General features: G+C 38.8%; 1 protein-coding gene across 1 annotated transcript in view; it reads right to left on the bottom strand.

The window, feature by feature from the left end:
- The window catches only part of CSMD1 (CUB and Sushi multiple domains 1), a 1033138-nt gene that overhangs the window by 804188 nt on the left and 207035 nt on the right, over positions 1-21915 (bottom strand). Inside the window, exon 2 of the mRNA XM_051614951.1 lies at positions 4739-4955. Within this exon, the coding sequence (XP_051470911.1) occupies positions 4739-4955 (217 nt within the window). The remainder of the gene's footprint in view (positions 1-4738; positions 4956-21915) is intronic.

Genomic DNA, 21915 nt, shown 5'->3' with positions numbered 1-21915 from the left:
AAAAAAACCCTGCCACATATGAACTTGAACCTGCCAGTGTTGCATAGATAAATTATCTCTACTTGCATTGCATGCCTTTTTTTTTTTTTTTTTTTTTTTTTTTGGTGTTGGCAGAAACTATCTGTCAGCATTTAGCTGATCAGGTCATAGTTTCTTTTATTTCCTAAAATAGCTTTGTGATATACAACAAATCACATTTTTAGCCCTCTACTAGAAATCATTTCTTCTTCCTACTACTGTAACAGGTGAAAAAGCCAAGTAAAATCGGATCTAACATAAAAAGGGGAATGATACTTCCTCATAGGCATCTCTCAGTAATCAGTAGGAACTCAGTAATCAAGTTGCATAAGCATACAACAATAGTTTTGCTTTTCTTACAAATATACAAAATAGAATATACTGCTGAAATAATTAAATAATCTTGTTTTACAAATTTTGACACTAGCTCAGTTTCTGTTACTTTGTACTGTGTTCAAGGTAAGCTTCAGCTAGAAAAAGATAGCTGCTGTATGAATTCCTACACTGTTAGCATCACAAAATCACCAGCTCACACATACATACACAAATTCTGCATGTTGAAATCAACTTGCAGAAAATTATTTTCAATAAAAATATTTTTTAAAAGATCATATGACATTTTCATGGGGAAGTGAAAAAAAAAGAAAGAAAGAACTGTAAACCACACGAAGCTCTTGCTGCTGCAGTGTCAGCAGTTCTGTAGAAAAGTCAATCACCCCCTCATTGTTTCACTACTGTCTTGACCCTGGAGAGCAGCAAGACTGCAACAGTTTGCTGAAGAAACAAACAAATAAACAACAACAACAACAAAAATAAACCCAAAAAGACAACCAGGCAAAAAACTTGTTGAAAACATGGTAAGTCTTGGCTTTTTAAGCTAAAATATGTTTAATAGAATAACAGAAGCCCAAACTTTAACTTCAGAGAACATTTCTTATCTCCATTATTGGATTATGAAGTGCAGAATCCACATCTGGTTTGGTGCTTGCTGAAGACAGGAAAAAGTGAATACTGTGAAGAACTCATATTTAATTCCTACTATTTCTACATGATTCACAAAAGTAGAGGGAAATGTCTGGTTTGAATTCACTTGCTCATGGCAGGTAATGTATCTGTGAGCAGTATACAAATCAACAGGTCAGTATTGTCAGTTCACATCTATCAACAAACTGAGCCACTTCAGAGGCAGCCTGTGTCCCCACCTCTCTAAGTTCCATTTACACACTTCTCATTTCTATTTAAAAATATTACCATTTACTATTACCATTTGACATATAGAACCAACAAAAAAGTGAAAAGAAATATCTTGTAGCACCTAGACTACATCAAACTGCTGAAAGCAACTCTTACTTAGGGAAACCATTCACAAGGAATACAACTAGTAACTTAGTTGTCTCAGTGCGGCACACGTGCATGCCTTCTTCACACAAGTTTCATTTATACCAATTCTCCATGCTGATGGATAACTGCGTATAACAAATGACAACTCCTTTACAATTTAAAATATAAATAAAAAATACATTTAACATCTTTTCCCAGCCTTATTAGAATTTTGTTGTGTTTTGAAATCTTTCTTCACCAACTGATAATGCAATACCTAAGTTTTATGGCAAGTTTTTTTCAATAGCATAGAACTGAGACATCTGTTTTAGCTAAAATATATGGTGAAATTAATTACCTAACTCTAAGTTAATTTCTACAATTAAGACTACAGTATTCTATGAAGCATTTTCATTAACAGGTGGCATTAGACTTAAAATTACACTTTTCCTGATTTTTTAATGTACATATATATATACAAAACGTGTTTTGCGTTCTGTGAACTCTACAGTGATAAAAATAGAGCAGCTGTAGCAATCTTTTTAAAGACAATTTTGGACCACAAATCTCAGTGATTATACAGAATAAGATAATGCTAATTGGGTTTAATCTAGAGAAATAGGACTATGTAAAATAGCACTTTTTAGTGTCTTATCTTTTGTTTACATTGTTCTTCCTTCTAAACCTCCTCATACCATAGCTTACAATAACCTACAATCACTACTATGTGTAATTTATCCCTTAAATCAGTATATGCTTTAATAACACACTAAGTGAATAGGTGCATATACATCTTACAACTACCTGCTTCTCTATTCTTCCTTCACACAGACACTGTATAACATTTTACTCCTTTCCCTTATAATTTCAATATATTTTATGTATGTTTCTATTTTCTTGGGTTTTACAGTCAACTTGTAGTGGAAGTTTCCTGGTGCAGATTCAGCACAGGCCTAAAAAGGTCATTCAAGCAGCACAGGAAAGTAGCTGAACATACTATTTATTTTCATACAATTTTGCTTCAGCAGCTAAAATACTATGCAAACTATGGGGTGAATATTACTTATTTATTATAGTTGATGAGAGCTATATAGTTACACAGCTTTTTTTAAGGAAAATTTCCAGATTTCGTATAATGGCTGAAGAAATATAATCTAGTAGAGTACTTTTATCTATGAAAAAAAAGCATACTCTGAAGCAGAAGTTCCAAGATATTATCTTGTATTTGCATATGTCCTGTTTTGAGCCAGAATGAAGCCAATTTTCCTTTTTACTGATTTTTTTTCCTTCAGTAAGCTTTCTTTTAACTAGCAACAGTGTGTTCTTCTAAAGCTGATAAGACAGTGGAATGTTTTTCTAACTGCTGGGTCTTCAAGGTTGCACCTTCACTCTGCCAGCTCAGACACTAGGGGGAGATCTATGACCCCCCCGTAGGAGGCTGAGTTAGACAGACAGCAAAATTGGCCAGAGATATTCCATTCCACGTATCTACGTAAGCTCAGAGGAACTTCAGAGATCACAGAAGACAACTTCCTTCCTGCTTCTTCTTCCCTTCTCTTCTGCCATGGCTGGCATCCGGGGAGGACTCCATCCATCCAGCACTGTCGACCCTTAGGCTCAAGCTCTCCTGACTCTCATCACTCTCCGCTTTCTCCAGCAGCAGCTCTGGGATTTCTCGGAACTGTTCCAGCTCAGGGGAGTGTGGTGGGAGTTGCTCGGGGTGGGGGAAGGCGAGAGGCTTTTGGTCATACCTGAACATATCTGTATAGAATTGTATGTATTTTCTTATATCATTAGTGTTTAATTAAAGCTGTGTAGTTTAGTTTTCAATCCAGCCAAGTCTCTCTCTTTTTCTCTCTCTCCTCCCCTACCTGGGTGGGAGGGGGAGGGGACTGAAAGCGTTGTTGTCAGACCTGAGTCAAGCGGTGACAGCATACGGTCAGCTAAAAAAAACAAGACTATAATTTTCCAATATTTGCTGAGTGAATTGTACTGAAACATGCAATGGTAAAGGGGTACACCTGTGAATTTGCTTTGTGCAACAATGGGTATCTCACAGGGTATGAGACATGTCAATAGAAACTTGTCATTCAAATTCTGCTTTTTTAACCTCTGCATGCTTCAAAACCATCAAATACTTTTTCCTTATAATGCCATTTATGAAGGCAACTAATTGGCAAATACAAGCAAGGATAAATAAAATATCTGCTTCACAGCTGGAAGCTGGAAATGAAATCTTTCTTTTACTTACATTAGTGGCAATTACAATTACTTCAGTAGGATCAAGAACATACTCAGGAATTTCTATCTTCTGCACTCATACCCACAGAAGACCAGTTGCTGCTCTTCCTCAAAACAATTTTCTAACCAATTAGTGCAAAACACGCAGGGATGTTAGCTATTTATAAAAAGTACTTGACTGAATAAGAAATATGACTCCTTCCATAAAGATGATTCGGGTACTAGAAGTTAATTAAGTACAGTAAATAAAGCATATATACTGATAAACTCGAGCATTGGTACTTTTTGAACGGAGTCAACAATCAATCAGAACGCTGTTCTTGTCAAAACTATGTGATGATACCCACAAAGATGCAGAACAAACTGGTGATGTTCCCACATTTGTTTTACCAGTATAATATAAATCAGCAGCATGTAAAAGAGTAACCGACAACAAAATTGACAGCAGTTGTTTTACAGGGCTCTATAAATCTCATGCCTAAACAGAAAATGACAGAGCAGCATCAACAGAAGTGTTTGCTGTCCCGCTCTGCAATCCAGAGCCAGTAAATGACTGATGAACTCAAAACAAGACACCGATTAAATCAATGTACCCTAATCCGAAGTTTTGAAAAACTTCAAGATCAAAAAGCTTCCAGAAAGCTTCTTAATAACCTCAGTTGTTTTTGGACACACAAGACACCCCAGTTTCTGACCTTTAAAGGTCCTTAATTGAGTTGTAATTGTATTTACTTAGATTTGGAGAAGAACTTCAATTTTGGCAAAGTCAAAATGATTTACAGCTCAACTCATCTGCTAGGCAGGCAAGAGGTGCATTCAGGAAAGGGACCCTGGGTCCAATCTGATTTCCATCAGGAGATGGATAAATAAAAATAAATTGTTGTAACATGGGACACTCCTGTGCTCAAGGCCTTTACCAAACCTGACCTTGAACTGTGCAAATTTTAAGTACAACTGATGCTACTGGTACACAAGCTAGGGCCATAAGGATCTGAAACTTGGATTAACATCTTTTGCTGTGAGATCCTCAGGCATTGCTGTCCTCTTGGCTGGGAAAGAACTAAGGAAACACAATGTAGTTGTCACTTATCAGAACATACATTCAGGAGAGAAAGTGAGAGGCAAAGAGAGAAAGAAATTAAGAAAGCAGGTACCTTACCTCACTTTTAAATTGCCTTGCTGTGGCTGTCCATCATAAATTGACAAAATATCAAAATCTTCCTCAAGGGCGAAAGTATGAAATGACAATTGTATCCTGTTACGTTCTCCTGTGATAATGATCCATGTACAGTTGGCATAATTTGGATAACCATGAGGAAATCCTGGGCTTTCTATAGTACCATTTGGTCCCTGTACTAAGCCTCCACAGTTCTGACCTGAAAAAGAAGAAAAGAGGTATTTTGATGTTTTTTCCCTCTCCCAGTATATATTCTTCCATGAGTAACTGTATGTACAAATAATTATTTTTTTTTTCTAGATTACAAACACTACATTAAATTGCATTTATAACATTCTTCTCTCTAGCTTCAAAACCCCCATCACTGGATTTTCTGAGACACCTACCACCTTTTAAGCAATGAATTTGAGTTATGTAGTATTAACAATATATGATTTATTCATCCAAATGTGAAACATAAGCATTAGCCTTGATGCCAGAAATTCAAGACTGACAGTCTTTATGCCAAAGAGCGTTTAGAGCTTTTTTGTGAATGACATTTATAAAGTTTATACTAAAGTATTAGAGAGCAAAATGCGGACACAATTTAGTATGCATTCTGTTGCAACCAACATTAAGCATTTTATACTTTGAAAACAGCAAGATTTCTGTGGTACAACATTTTTAGTGCCATACATATTGTGAACAGGAAAGTCTTTTTATTATTATTATTATTATTATTGTTATATTTTTATATTTAGGAATTAAAAAAAAAATACACTAAAGCGTTTATTCAGCCAGACATTTGTGTCTTGTTTGTACATCCTGCAGACCTTGTGAGGGTATGGTAGCTCATTAATGGGAAGCACTCAGCAAGAAACCTTGATTTGCAGTGCACACTCCTGCTAATTTCCTACTTGATTTTGTTAATCCCACACACAATAGTTTTATTGATTCAGAGCTGGAGAGAAGCATTACTGAAATATTTGAACAGAGAAAAGTGTAAGGCCACTTTGTGCACTGTAATGCTTGGATTATTACATGCATTTTAAGCACTTCAGAACAAGTATAATCCCAGCATTTTATTGCTACACCTTAACCAGAAAAGTACTTCAGACTGCCATTTTATTTTTAACTTCCCAGCAGTAGGTCTCTGAGGCTGAATCTTTCGGAGCAGTGCTGTCAAGTGCTTGTGGGAGGTTTCTAAATGTTAATAAAATGGATTTAATAAAAGGGATATGCAGCTAAAACTAAAGAACTAATAAGTAATAATTTTCTAGTAAATTTCATGTATAACAAAAACTCTAACGAAAAGATAAAAAGGCTATGGGGATTTGGGAGGCCTTTATAATAAAAATCTTCTCTATTATATCTATGAATTAATTCACATGACATTAATAAAACCTTATTATTATTCCTGAAGAAGGAACCTATCACACTATGAAAAATTCAGCTATGTACATATCACTGTAACTTGTCAGCATTCTTGCAAATGCTTTGCATTGTATTTTTCTTCCTACAACCAAAGGGGAAATGTCAAACCAGTGTCACAAGCAATTTAGAATAATTTAATTACTACAGAAATAATCTTCTGAAAACATAAACCAAAAATTATAGTGACAGCCCACCACCCTAATGCTCTAACAAACTACTTCATGTCACCAACATCCAGAAATTGGTTTGACTAAATCAAGTACCCCCTGCAAGCCATGCTGCACAGCTTTCCTACCACTGTGGTGTCAAAAAGTTGCTTTAAAAACCACTTTCCTTACCACTCCAGAGTGAAAGAGTACAGCTATCAAGTTGACACTAGCAATTCATCCAAAATCTACCAAAGACAAGACCATCTTTTAGGAGCAGGTATTTGTAATTCTGGTGTATAAAGAATGTAATTCACTGTATGTAACTGTATTTAAAAATACATTATGTTAACTACATACTGACTTCCAGGGAGACAAATAAATTATCTCTTAGGAAACACAACAGCTGGCTTAAGGTAAAACTGAGTATTTCTAGGGTAGTAAGTGAGCCCTCCCACCCACAAAATAGCAAGAGTTTGGCAGCCTCCTTACAGAGGCAGTTGCTACCTAGTCACAGAATTTTTTGCAGCTGTCAGTGACTGCTCCCAGTTTTATTGCAAAAGGTGTTTTGTACTCCTTATGGTAGATTCAAGTTTTTGTGCATTATTCTCTTGGAAGAGAAGCAAATCCTGATGATAAGCAACGTAGTCAACATTTTGTCCCTGTTTAACTTAAACACTTCTTACCACCCACAGCCCTTTCTTTCTCCACATTGTTTTCACTCTCTTGTATGTATATCCCCCAAGTTCTGAAACTATTCATAAACATTCTGCTTATTCACTTTGTACCAAAGAAAAATGAGGCAAAGGAGAACCACAAAGGAAAATTATTGCTACAAAATGCTATTTAGGTTTGCTCTTAATTTTATATGCATATATATCTGTATATATATATGCGCATACTGATTTACTTAGTGTTCACTAAAAAACTGAAGAAAAACCCTAGAAGAAATGTAATGCATCAGAGTTAACTCCTGGCAATCTCACTGCTGCACACTGTCAATTGCAGAGGATCTCTCTTCTGAACTAAGCAATGCCCAAAGAGACTTTAAAAACCGTGCAGGGCTAGAAAACTGACACCCTTCTAGGTCTGTCCCCCACCCATTTACAACAGGAAGCATGTTAACAGAGCAGCCTTGGGAAAAGAGTATCAGATGCTGAGTAACACCTACTTTGTCAATACACATAAGCCTAAAGCCTTCAGAACTGTCAAATGTTACACCTCTGACAAAGAGTAACTTCCAGCATCAAAGGCCTTCAGATTCACTAGGGGGATATACTTGGAGAGTAGGAATGAGCAGACTTTGGGTGACAGGTGGCAGCAAATTAGTTAGAAATTGGCAATGCAATATCCCCCAAAAAACCCAACATTTCTCCTTGTAGAGACACCACAGACAGTGAGAAGACACTGGTAAGATTAATTAATAACATTTTGTTCTTTTAGGTGCCTTAACAGCATAAAGTGTCATCAAAATAAAGAAACTGAACATACTGCCAAGAAAATATTAAAATAATATTTATATCAGCAGAGTCTAAGTAGTTCTACTGGGCTGAATGTAAGTACAGAAGAAAATGTAGGCTGAATATTACTGAATACATCCTAAAAAGATGATCTATCCATACAATTAACTTTAGTTTCGGCCCTTGTATAAAAGAAAAAAAAAATGAATGTTTCCATTTTTCACAAGAAGTGCAGTCTTTGATTGAGCATGATATCAGTACACTGAATTATTTTACTATTAAAGGTGTGCTAGACTGCAAAAATTTTATTAGTGTGACACCACATAATTGTTTATATGAATATAAACGATGCCGTTAGCATTGATTTTCTGTCATATGTTATCTGTAAGAAGGTATTTCAGGACAGCTATTTTAACTTCATGATATAAAAAGCGTAATTTAAGAAAACTGATGCTCTTGGCTTGTCATTGGAAATTATTTATTCTGATTTCAGCCTCATTTTTTCTTAGAAAGGTTCTGTGCATACCACCCCTATTTGCACCTGCTCAAGCTCAGCATTTGTGACCCTTAAGTGAGAGCTCACCAAGAATCTCAAAACACTACAATTTTGCCTTAAACACTGAGGTCAAATTGCTGGTGGAATCCTAAGAGTCAGCAGAATTTAAGTACTGCTTTGCCATAATATTTTCAGTAAAACTCACATAATACAAACTTGAAAAGTATTTTCTAAAAATTGGACTTTTATTTTTCTGGGACTTTATGTTTATCATGACTATAATTACCAAACACACACAACACTGTTTACCAGTATTTAATAATTAGAACTTGTAAAGGACAGATTCATTGACTAAATTTTTTAAAAGTTTTAAAAGTTTCTACAAGAAACTTGCTGATGACACAAAACTGGGAGGTGTGACTGACACATCTGAAGGCTGTGCTGCCATTCAGAGAGACCTAGACAGGCTGGAGAGTTGGGCAGGGAGAAACTTGATGAAATTCAACACGGGCAAGTGTAGAGTCTTGCATCCGGGGAAGAACAGCCCCATGGACCAGTACAGGTTGGGGGTTAATCTGCTGGAGAGCAGTGTAGGAGAAAGGGACCTGGGGGTCCTGGTGGACAGGAGGATGGCCATGAGCCAGCAATGTGCCCTTGTGCCAAGAAGGCAAATGGCATCCTGGGGTGTATTAGAAAGGGTGTGGTTAGTAGGTCAAGGGAGGTTCTCCTCCCCCTCTATTCTGCCTTGGTGAGGCCACATCTGGGATACTGTGTCCAGTTCTGGGCCCCTCAGTTCAGGAAGGACAGGGAACTGCTTGAAAGAGTCCAGTGCAGAGCCACAAAGATGATTAAGGGAGTGGAACATCTCCCTTATGAGGAAAGGCTGAGGGAGCTGGGTCTCTTGAGCTTGGAAGAGATTGAGGGGCGACCTTACCAATGTTTACAAATATGTTAAGGGGGAGTGTCAGGAGGATGAAGCCAGGCTTTTTTCAGTGATGTCTAGTGACAGGACAAGGGGCAATGGGTGCAAACTGGAGCACAGGAGGTTCCACGTAAATGTGAGGAAAAACTTATTTAATCTGAGGGTGACAGAGCACTGGAACAGGCTGCCCAGAGAGGTTGTGGAGTCTCCTTTGCTGGAGACATTCAAAACCCGCCTGGATGTGTTCCTGTGTGATGTACTCTAGGTGATCCTGCTCTGGCTGGGGGGTTGGACTAAGTGATCTTTCAAGGTCCCTTCCAACCCCTAGGATTCTGTGTCTGTGTGAAGAAACAAGCAAAAGACAACTACTTCTTGTAATTCATAATGTATTCTGTGGAAGACAGATATATTTATACATATAATACAGATGTAGATGTATGTGTATGTATATCTATTTACATAGAAAGCAATTTTTGCAAGATGTATGTATTTTGAACAAGCAAACTATAAAATGCATCAAAACTAAATATAATAAAGGCAGTGACACTGAAGATATTTTGAACAATCATGATAATGAAAATGAAGTCACTTTTATTCTTCTTGGGACTGTGAGTATCATCTTCCATTCTGCAGATGTCTAGAAAAATAATACATTCCTTCTTTAAAGTAGATTCTAATATGAGTTACAGTTTTATGTGTAAATTTAGTAAGTATATGAACAGCTGTGCTCAGCCAGATCAAAGCCTATTCACCTCAGTATCTCTTCTCCAACAGCAAGCCAAAGGAGGTGCACAGGAAGGACTTTGCCAGAAATCCCCTCCCCTTCACAATCTGCATCTCAGAGATTTCTTAAAAGGGACACTTTCCAGTACCCTTGTCTTTCTCTTTAATAGCCCTTGATAGATTTCTTTTGCATTAACTTGTCCAATCATCTTTCGGATCTACACTAACTTCTAGGATCTTTAACATATTGTAGAGGGAAACCTAAAAAATGAAAAACCCTTCTTTGTGTTTGTTGCACAGCTGCTATCTCTTAGCTTCACTGGATGCCCCACTAAGCTTTTGAATGAAAAGTGAACATACAGATGATTCTTATTGATGCTTTCTAAGCTGCTTACTATCTTACTGACCTTTATCAGATCTCAACTATTTTTTTTTTCTTTTTCCCAAGTTCAAAAGTTCTACATTATAGTGCTGTTCTTTGTACTAAATTCATTTTATCACCTTTCTCTGAACCTTGTGCAGCTTTGTTATACCCTTCACGAGACAGGGATACCAGACCTTCCTGTAATACTGAAAATGTGTACATATCATTTATACAGTGGTATTTTAAACCCTCTTCTGTTCTCCTACTGATCTGATCTGTTCTTTTGCTAAGGTAAGCATTAGTTTGGCATTTTTATATGACTTTGTATTATAACCAAGATTCCTTTCCTCCAGAAATACAGTGAGGCTAGAGCCTGTCATTTTACACAGAAAATTAGGATTTATTATATTTTTTTTTTCCCCTGTAGTTTTCCTACAGTTTATAACAACGTGCATCACATCACATTCACCTGCTCTGAATTTCATCAGCTACTTCAACATCCGCCAACTTCATCATAAAAGCCTTTTTTATAATTATTCGCAATTGGTCCTCATCTTTATTAACTCATAACTTCCCATCATCACAGTCACTTCACTGCTTCCCCTCTTTTGCAGATCATATATGACTGTGCTGAACAACACAGATGCCAGCATAGATCTCTCTGGGATGCTATGGTGACTCCCTCCATTTTAAAAACTGGCCTTTTCTCCTGTCCCTGAGGCACAACTTTTAGCCAACCTTTTCCAGTGAACAGACTTTCTTACACCCTACCTGACTTGTTTCCTTTACCATCTTTACTGGGGGGCCTTTTTCCATGTCTTCTGGAATTCTGATCATCTTTATCCACATACAGGCTGACTTGTTTAGAGAACTCCAAATGAAAAGTTCAAAGAACTACATGAAAAATGGTCCCTTTTAAATATGAGCATCTCACATGAATTGAGGCTAGAGATTACATTAGCAGTGCAGCAATTTTTTCCTTGATTGTCTTTTAAACTCTTGATAAGACATGGTGCTTGTACAAAACTGTTTATTTTGTCTGTTTGTTCCATAACCTGTTCTACCAATTTTTCAACTTCAAACAGGTGTATTCAGGAATTTTCCACAGAGAAGAGTTCAGGCATGGGAATCACAAAATATATATAACACTAATCTTCCCTTTATATTTGCTTTATCTATTGGCCCAGCAAGGCTCTCTTGCAGGCTACTTGCTCTGGCTGTGTTCAAAAGAGGAGTATTTTTTATTTTTACAATAGTGGCCTGCAATGCTCTTGGACACCCATGTTTTATTTCTAAGAAAGGCTTCAGGGAGGGCCCAGCAGCCCCTAAATCTTACTAGGATCTCACCAATACATATGCCTTCACCTACCTTGCCTCTGGATCTGCTCTTTCTGGCAGTCTGCACAACACAGCAATAAACACTTTTGTTGCATATATAGCAGGATCAATCCCTGACTCCATCATCTCCCCTTTTATTACTATATTTGAGGCCTTAATTATAAGAGCTGATGATTAGAGCCCTCACAGATTCTCTCTCTTGCACTGAAAATTCAAATGCACATCTCTTACATCCCTAGAGCCTTTCATGTTTGCCATTATGGCTCCTCTAACTCATATACGTGCACATCTGCAGGAACTTCGGTATTGCACTAAGCATTAGCCACAACTTAAATGACTTGGAGCAGCAAAGTTCATGACAATAACAGTTTTGCAAATATGACTTTTACCAAGAAAGTTAAAACAACAAATGTTTCTGATAGATAGAGATGTATTATACATACTTAGAACTAAAAAGATTTCCACTTCAACTGCAACAAGTAACTACAGATTTAAATTATTGCTGCCATCAGCTCAGATGGTGGAGCAGTAGACATAAATAGGTGGTTGTACACCATGCTACAAACACTCTTTTTTCTTTTGTGTTTTCATATGCTACTTCCATATTTCCTCTTTCACTAGGTCCTCTAAAAGCTCACGACTCTTCCTGCCTGGCGCCAAGGCCTGAAGGACCATGCCAGTCCCTGCCATCGACTGGCTGTGCTCTGCACTGGGCCTTTACCACTTTTTCCTCATCAGTATACCCCAAAGCTATCTTCTGACAATGTTACTACCCAATAAAATTGCTATTTCCTAAATTAACTTTAATGAAGAACAGAAATGTCAAATGGCTAGAGAGGGAATGGCACTATTTTCTGAGGACTGTTTCAAACAGCATTTGACAACTTCAGGCATCCTTTAAAAATCAATTACTAAGTAAACCTCACAACGCCATTAAAAGGCACTTTTCAAGGAATGACTCAAAATAGAAAGTAACAACTTCCTTTTAATTTAGGTATCACTGCAGATTTATTCACAACCACAAGCCACTATCTTTGCTGGCAAAACTGTAGCACAGCCAGGCCGACAGCAACAGCTCAAAGATCTCAGAAAGCAGCTGCCTGTGCCATGCCAGCATGTTTGCTGTGTCCACAATCACCTTTCCATGTCAGGGAGAGCTGGTGCTGCAAAACTTCAGTACTACAGATATTTAAACATAGTCAAGACAGACCCAGTCCAATGTGAAATGAGAACAATGTAAGTTTACTCATGATATTATGTTTTTGCAAAACCCAGGCAAAAACAGTTCAATAAAAAGAGTGAGAAATTGTTTAAAACTTATTTTAAATATATCTGAATAAATATATCTGATCTTATATGCTAAAAAGCTCATCCATGAACTCACAAAAGAACACAGAGAGACAACGGCAGACAGGGAAGTCCAAGCATCACCCTGCTTCAGCTCCTCCCAGTTCCACCCAAGGAGCCATTAGCCCACTTCAGGCTCATCTCCATATGCTTGGAGAAGCACAGGGGGGCCCAGGGCAGGTGGGAACCCAAAGTAAGGACTCAGAGCTAAGTGATGCCCTTGTCCACGACCTCCCAGTGCTGTCCCAGGTAAGCCTCAGCCCCAGTGTCCAGCTGTGACGCCCACCATAGTGGTCCAAGATGAGTGGTTTCACATCCCCTTCCAGACTAGGGGGGGTTGCTGCCTGGGGTGTGGGACATGTTACGAGATGCCACAGAATAATGTTTTGGGATTGTACAAGACTAACTACAGGGTGTTTAGTGAAGAACCCTGAAGGAAGAGGAAAGAATGGATTTAGATTATTCGGGAAGGAACAACTGTGGTAAAACAGAGGAGCAAGAGGACAGACAGAGCTGGTTGTGTGTAAATAACGGCCTGCCTGTTCATGCCCCTACAAGGGTCGTAGCGGCCCACAGTTGGGTGGTGCCACCCTGGGTCAAGTGCAGGTTGGGGTGCCAGCAGCTGGGCTGGACCGTGGGCCTAAGAGTGCGTGTACCTGGGGTCCAGTGATGGGGGACACCCCCGTGAGTGACACCAAGTGCCATCTCCAGGTGGGACCAAGGCCATACCCCATCTGGCTGCAGTGCAGCATCAGAAACCTGTGCAGGTGTGTGTGTGTGTGCAAGCACTGGCTGTGGTCTGTCCAGATGAGCTGGCAAGAAGGTGACATGGATGAGAAGCCAGGAGGGCTTCCTCAAGGGCGAGATGATGGGGAGGTGCCTATTGCCGACCAGGGTACGCATGATTAGATATGTGTCTGGATAGGTGGACCTCCAAACTGCTCAGCCAGAGAGGGGAAACTGGATGAGGCTGGTGGTGCTGCTTAAGTCCATGTGAGTGCTGCGTGTCCCCGCATCTGCTCTCTGTGTAGCCAGCTGTACATACAGATATGCATGTGGTGTACATGTGTGCTCTGTGTGCGTGCATCTGTGAAAACCGACTCTGCCTTGCCACTGCCTGCATCTGGGACATGGAGATGGGCAGCCTCACCTCTGCCAGCTCCTGGTCAGAGGCAACCATCAGTTGCTTCTAAATCATTGAATATTCTGTAGCTAAAGCTTAAAGAAAAAATGGCAGCTACACTGCAAAGTTTAGATTGATTTCCTTTAAATACAGATCCATTCAAACTGCCTTTTTTGTTTGTGACCAGTCTAGGACCTTCACTATGTCCATTTCACATCAGTTGAATAGTGGGTTAGTAAATGCTAGAATGTATGTAATAACCTTAAATTCTGATGCAGACATTTGCAAAGTGACTGCAACTTTATCAGTCTATAAAACATTTTAAATTCAGACCTTACTTCTAGCTTCAGGATATATATTTATTAATTGTATTGACGAAACAGAAAAGCTAGGGTTTGTAAAGCCTCAGATTAGTACTCTGAGGGTCAGGCAATAGCTCTGTGTGCAATTTCCTACGTATGTTTAAGCTTTTCTATGGCACCCAACTGAAATTAAATTGTTCTGAAGGTTAAAGATTAATATTACTATTTGGCAAGAAGTTCTGAAACAAATCCAATGCCAAATGGTAGCTTTGCTGTGTACCAGAGCAAAACATCTTAACTGCTGTTATGTGGAAGTTTTTTTATTTATTTTAATGAAGTTCTCAATGCTGAAATGCAAATTATACATCAGACAGATTACATTGCTATTACAAATGGAGAAAAAGATATTTCATGTTCCCTTTTCAATACTGCAATGTCCAAAAAGACCACTAAATCAGTATTCACACAAGCTAATAGGGAAATAAAATGCAGTAAAATGTTTCTCTACAGCAAATAATTTTGGATTTTTAAGGGGTTTTAATGCTTTTTTTTTTTTTTTAAAAAAAAAGTCTACAACACCATTAATTCAGTGCCACTGGCTAGTAGAAAAATAAAAATAAAAATACCATAAACACTCTCTCAAGGCTACAGCTTAACAGTCCTTCCTTCTGACAAAGCAGTAAGCTCTTAGTTAAAAGCAACTAGATTATATGAGGTTGTTTTATCCATTTTTTTCAAAAGTAATGATTTTTAACCCAGTAAAGTTCTCCAAATTCTCTTTTTTCTTCCTTTGCATTTAGTTAAATTGTCTTTAAGATTCATCAACATGAAGGAAAGAAAACACATTAAAAAGAGAGGAAAAAAATGCAAGTTGTATACCAGAGTTCAAATATACAGGAGGTGGTGTTGAAAAAGTTCTTTTACAGAGGGTAAGATTCTATATTGTAAAACGCTGAGCTAAAGACAGATTTAGTGCCTTTTAAAGCAAGACTACTACCCATAGATGCAAACTCATTCTGCAGATGGAGATCGCTGAGGACAGGGGGGATTTTATTTGTTTACTTTTCTAAAATAAAGTAAAATAAATTGAGGCTTTAAGTAAACATCACTATTACTGTTACCGTTGCTTAGCAGCAGCTGGTTGGATGAGAGAGTATAGTATAGCTCAAGTAAATAAAAGAGAAGTGCTGATTTCATTGTTTGTGAAATACTGACAATAATCCAAATTCTCTTCTGAGCTCCACTGAAATAGAAGCAACCCAACTGTAGGCAAGCTACTCTGAGGACTTCTTTATTTCCCTTGTGCCAGACTACTGCAACATACTGGATAACTCTCTGTACCAAAACAGATCACTTCAGTATTGTCACTTTGACTTTTATTTTTTTATTGCTGCTACTCTCCCAGGCCACTTCATTGTCAGCCTTGCTCACCTATCAGGATCTTATAGCAGGTTTTTTTATCACCACCTTTGTCACTGGATGCCTGCACCATGAGGCTGATAAATGTAATGCAGTTCAAGCAGTTTGGTTTTATACTATTACTAAAAGAGCATATTGTCAAAAAAGCCCAGTTCTGAAAACCGAGAGAAATCCATTTGTCTCATTCCAATAGCTCCATGAGCATTGTTTACTTTAACTACCCTTTCTTGTCTGGAAGTTATTACTTTGTGCATCACTTCTGTTATTCAGCAAGCTTTTCAGCATTTTTTGTCTCTGTTTGACCAAAGCATCAGTCCAGAAGAAATATCAAATTTGTTCATCTCTGCTTCTTTAATTCATGCCTTCTTTGCTTTTTAAACAGAACCTTTTCATTCAGTGCTTTAATTACCACTGCAGAGTCAACTGACATCAACTGAGAAGGATAAATACTATCTTCCAAATTAGATTGCTAAGTCATAACTTGAGGAGAGAATGAGTGGCAATAAATTCTTCAATAGTCATTATAGGAGTTTCATTTTTAAAGGCAGAAGAGTTATTTTTAGAATTGAATTTAGAAAGATAAAATGACATTACATTAGAATTCAGTGTTAAAGCAATCACCTTTGTTAATACAACTATACTGCAGGAAGAGTTTTAGCTTTCACATTAAAAACCCACTATTTTATGGATCTACTGCAAGAAATTATGAAACCTTCCTCTTATTATTTCCATATGTATAATTCTGCTTTTGATTTAATTCATATTTTATATAAATTAGAATACAGGCACTACAGTTCTATGCAATACACATATAAGAAAGAGTTCATAGTAACAGTACAACATAGCAAACAGTATTACAGCATTAGCAAAGTTAAATATAATAAAAATATAGGTAGCATGGGAACATGTACATGTGTAAAATACGAATTTCATTGAACTTTTATGTTAATAAATTTACACACAAAAAACATATGCAACCCATGGCATTCATTACCATTACCAGGGTGGCAATGACACACCAGACACATATTACCTGGAGATTATAAACTCAAAAGACAGCTGCCAGAGACATTCATGACTGGAACTGAAATGATGTATTCTAATAATCTTAACCACAGGAAATTTAGTATCCTTTGTTTTGTATCTTACTGATATGTTTGTATAGTATTAAATCAATTACAGATTTTAATGTGGCAATGGGATGGAATGGGGTGTGATGCAGCTCCTGTACCTGAGTCATGCTGTCAGTAGCTGACATGTATGCACAGTAATTTTTGGAAGAGAGCAGCTAACCTCCATCTTGCAGCATCAATAACAAACACAATTGCATGAGCAACTCTAGATGTGATCCAGCATTTGGCCTTATATACACCAATTCAAATGGGTGCCAACTATGGTGGATGCTGTTTTGAAATAGCAAATTGAAAAATCATGCAAATATTCAACTATTTATGCAAGGTGAAGCACATGAAATTGCAGAAACTGAATTTACACTCCTTCAGCCCTTTCATCCAGCCTCTGCCCTCACATACTGCCTGTACATCTGTGGGAAACAGTTCTTCTGCCCCACACAAGTCTAAACAAAATGCCTTTTAAGCCAGAGAAGGCCTTCTGCTGATTATACCCAGCAAACAGACCAGAAGCAGGGCTGCTGCTCAAGGACAAACAAAAGCAAAACCACAGGTGTGACACAAGGCAGGAAGGATGGGCAACAAGTTACGCATTGCCCCTGCTAGTTACCGCCCTAACCTGGGGCTCATGGGTGCCAGCTGGCTCTGGACAGTGACACTGGATGGACAGGGGGGTCTCGGGGGTATAAAAAGGCGGCGAAGCAGGTGGGACCGAGGCCTGCTCGGACGCTGCTTGCGTGGGATACCCCCGTGCTGCAGAGCCTGGCGCTGGGGCTCTGCCCGCCCGCCCCGGGATCGAGCCTGAGCCGTAGCGGCGAGCGTGCCGGGCTCTGACCCCTGGAGCACCGGGGCCTTCCCGCAGCCGTCGGGGCCCGAGCCCCCCCGCCCCGTTTTGCTGCCGCCGCTGCCGAGCCGCGAGGGGCTGCCCCTGAAACCACGGATTTCGAGGTCCTGCCGTAGCTGCCTGCCCGGTCCGCCTGCCGCTCTGCCCCGGGACCGGAGCCTGCCCGGTCCGCCTGCCGCTGCTGCTGGCGGGTCGCCCCTGGTACCGGGAAGCTGCCCCCGGCGGACCTGCTGCCGAGCCCTGCCCGCTGGAGAAGAAGCCGCATCCCAGGACCCACACGCTAAGGACGGGTAAGTACACACACACACACTCACACACTTTCTAACTGTCCTGCCGGGCTCAACTCCTCCCTCCCTCGCCTTTGATCCACAACCCTCTCTCGGAGAGAGCGCCTTACGAGCACAGCACTTCCTGCATCACCTCCCTGAAGGACACATTACTTCCCTGATATATTCATGGTAGCCATTTGCCATTTATACATTTTCCCTAAACCTCATCCCATAGTTTGTGTTAACCCTTAATAAATCGGTTAATTCGTAAACTAAAACATTGGTTTCACTAGCAATTTGTGAGCGTGGTGACGGTGTATTCTAACTACCACTCTAAAATATGATCCTGCAGCAGCCGTTCCTCTGAAAGAGACGAAAGCCACGTGTGATCCTCGCTCTTATTCAACAACCCCTCCAGACTCGGGGGGAGTCGCGAAGGCATCCTGACAGCCGGTAGGCCCCCTGGCATCGGCTCACGACAACATCACAACACACAAGCTCTCACCCAGGGACTAGTTCTGGAGTGCTCAAGTGTTTTTTAATCCTTGATTAAGACATATTTGAAATGGGCAGAAGAGACCTATCCTTTTGCAGGAGTATGACAAGCAATGCCCTGTTATATTAATTTTACATGAAGTATCGTACAAAAGAAAAAGCCGTCTGCCTCAGTGACTCATCCTCAGGCGCCTGTGTGACTGACAGGAAAAGGAGAGCCAGAAGCAGCACAGCGAGCAGACACTATTCCTGTTGGCACTGCTAAAACCGGTTGTGCCACGGTGGGTGAGATGCAGCTGCTCTGCCATGTCTGTGACAGGTCTGTGGTGCAGAACTGCCCTTAGACCTGTGACCTCTTCTAATGTTCACAGTCACTGCTTCCACAAAAAAAAAAAAAAAAAGAAAAAAGAAAAAAAGAAAAGCTTTGATATTGTGATAATCAAGGAATCTAATTAAAATAGCTGAGCTATGGGGATGATGGGTGGTGTTAGGGGTTGATCCTGAAATGCTAGCTTTTCTGAACAATAACACAATGTTTCTGACTATTGAAATGTCCAGGAGTGTGACCATACCCACTTTGAATTCAATTACAAGGCTTCCGTACACTTCTGTAAGGCAAGGGTCAGCTCTGTACATACAAGCTCAGATTCATTACATGTCTGACTTGCTTCCAGAAGGAGACAAAATCTGAGAGGGAAATGACTGGCACAGCTTAATGGAACTGGACATGTCTTTGGGAGACCATGCATGGCCCTCGATGAGAGCAGAATAAGACTGACATGTTAGCTTTGACTCATGGCACATCAGTCTGCATTATGTCATGCTGTCTTACATTTCATCTGACAGGCACATTTCTGTTACAAAACATAAAAAGACAGGGAAAACAGCAGTGATTTGAAAAGAATGTGCTTATTTTAATTAAGGTGACTAGTCAATTAGCAGTTACGATACAAGCTTTAACTAGTTTATAATTACTCTTGTCCCTCAGAGTAAAAAAACCTTGCCAAAGCCACACTTTTAATACAACCAACTATAAATTACCAATTCAACCCACACTAGTTATTGGGACTACAGTTGCATGATTTACTCTCTAAATTCTGAAAGCACTCGCCTCTGTCACACCCTTAGCACACCTAAATCCCAGGTTACCCTGCTATTTACAACTTTCCTTATTCAAGGAGGAATGTGATCATTTGTATATGAAAAACACTGAACATACGGCTCTTGTAGCAGAAACTGTAAAATTAATTTTTCCACAGTGGCTTGCTGGACAGACAGCCAAATGCTGTTTCATGCTTCAGCTATAACACAGTAACTGTAATATCTTCTTTGTGTCATTGTAACCTATACTTGAAGAAGCAGTATAATTCACAGTATGGCTGTCAGCTGGAGTCATCCAGTCCATACAAACAATGTTCTTATAATGTCACAGAAAAAAAAAAGTATTAGCATACTCGGAAAATAAATGTAAGGTTCACTGCATTGTATAGTTTATAATCACAACCTAGTGCTGGACAACCACACTTATTGTACATTAAATTATTAAAAATTTAAGCAAATATTGTTCTTCATTCTTGCCATTTGACATAATAGGTATTTTTCCATGTTTGCATTTATAGTGTTGATTCTGTAGGCTACTAAAACAACCAGAGCCAGGAAACGTCACATATAACATTTTAAGCGTGTTACAATTACATCACTTGGAAAACATGAGACACCCCTACATGCACCTCTCAAATCTCTTGGTTCATTTCTAGAATAAAATGTCATCAACAAAACAGGCATATTACTAAATAGCTTTGATTTTATCTCAGCATTGCCCCTTTCAAGCCAACTGTCTTTGTGTCACATTTTGTGGCTTTTCAGTTGATACAAGCCAGCATGTCTTCACTAGCTACATCACATCAGATCAACAATAACAACAGCTGAATTTTCAACACATACACTGATTTTACCATCCACCTTTCTGCCTCTCCTTCCTTTCTTCCCTTCTTCCTTTCTTCAGTTTTGAAATACATATTTCTTAAAAGACATTATTTACTCTTTAATCTGATGTCATAATGACACTCTATTAATTAGTCTGATATTTCTATCCTTCTAAGGTAAAACACTGTATATGTCATTAGTAATGAAAGAAAGCGTTAAACCTTTTTCCAGATTCTTTGGCTGTTTAGTTGTTATGATGTATGCAATAGATACTGAATTTCAGCTCTCAGGATATGTGAAGAGCTGCAGAAAGACTCGGTCATACTGAGAAATTCAGTGTTGACACACATCCAGTAATGCCATACCCAAGCAAAGGCCAATTTTGCACACATAGCAGTGGGCTCTAAGTGACCTATTAGGGCTCAGGAGAATTACTGCAGAGTAGATGAAATGTTGAAGTAATGTGTTCATAAATCCCTAAAAGTAAAAAAAGTGGACAGAATGCTTGATTAAAATAGGAGGAAACAAACAGAAGTGTCATTAAGACCTGCATATGCTCACTGCATAATCTGAGTTCTGCATGCAAGTTCAACCCCACAATCTTATCAGGAAATGTGTAGGTAAGAACTGCTAGGATAACTGAAGGTATGAAATAAAAAAGACTAAATAGACTCAAATATTCTAGTCTGCAAGAGAGTCTACTAAGGAGAGATGTGGGAGAGATTCAGAGCATCACAAGGGTAAGAAGTGGTGTTCTTCTGTTTTTCTTTCCTACATTTTCATTACTCAAAATTCTCCTACAGCTGATAAATTCAAAACAAAAAATGTATTTTCACCTAGTGCATGACTGACCAATGGAACGAGAATTAGGCTGTAGCAAAAGACAATCAACAAAACAAACAAACAAACAAACAAACAATCAGAGCATTTTAAAAAGAAAAATACTCCCTGTGGCTTAGAAAGTCTCCAAGGCACACATACCCAAAAGAAAGAAGTCATATCTTAGAAACCATGCTTCTATTCTCCTTACAGTTTTTCTAGGCATCTGCTATTACCAATGACTTAAATAAAATACTGAACTTGACGGACTTTGGTTAGACCAGTTATGCTTTCCTGGAGATACCACTGAAGAGGAAATACCCCATAGCACTATTAAAGTATTCAAGTTATTCAAGTCAGATTTTTAATAACATTAAATTAATAGTTTTTATGCTTTTAACACTTTAGTCCTCTTCCTTATTGAAAGGCAGTAACAAGTTGACAATGTCAACTATTCTTAACCTATGGGTATTATTGTCTTCACAGAAAATATTTACAGAGCTAACACACATTATTTGTTTTCCTTTCTTTGTGAGACTTTTCTTTGCCTTATTTTGACAATTAAAAAAAAAAAAAAAAATAGCCAGGCTGATCAACAGTCCTAGTAGCTGATCTATATTAAT

The sequence above is a fragment of the Apus apus genome, chromosome 3 (assembly GCF_020740795.1).
Source record: "Apus apus isolate bApuApu2 chromosome 3, bApuApu2.pri.cur, whole genome shotgun sequence".
Classification (NCBI taxonomy): Eukaryota; Metazoa; Chordata; class Aves; order Apodiformes; family Apodidae; genus Apus; species Apus apus.
Note: the sequence above shows the minus strand (reverse complement) of the source record. Positions and strands in the feature narration are given on the sequence as shown.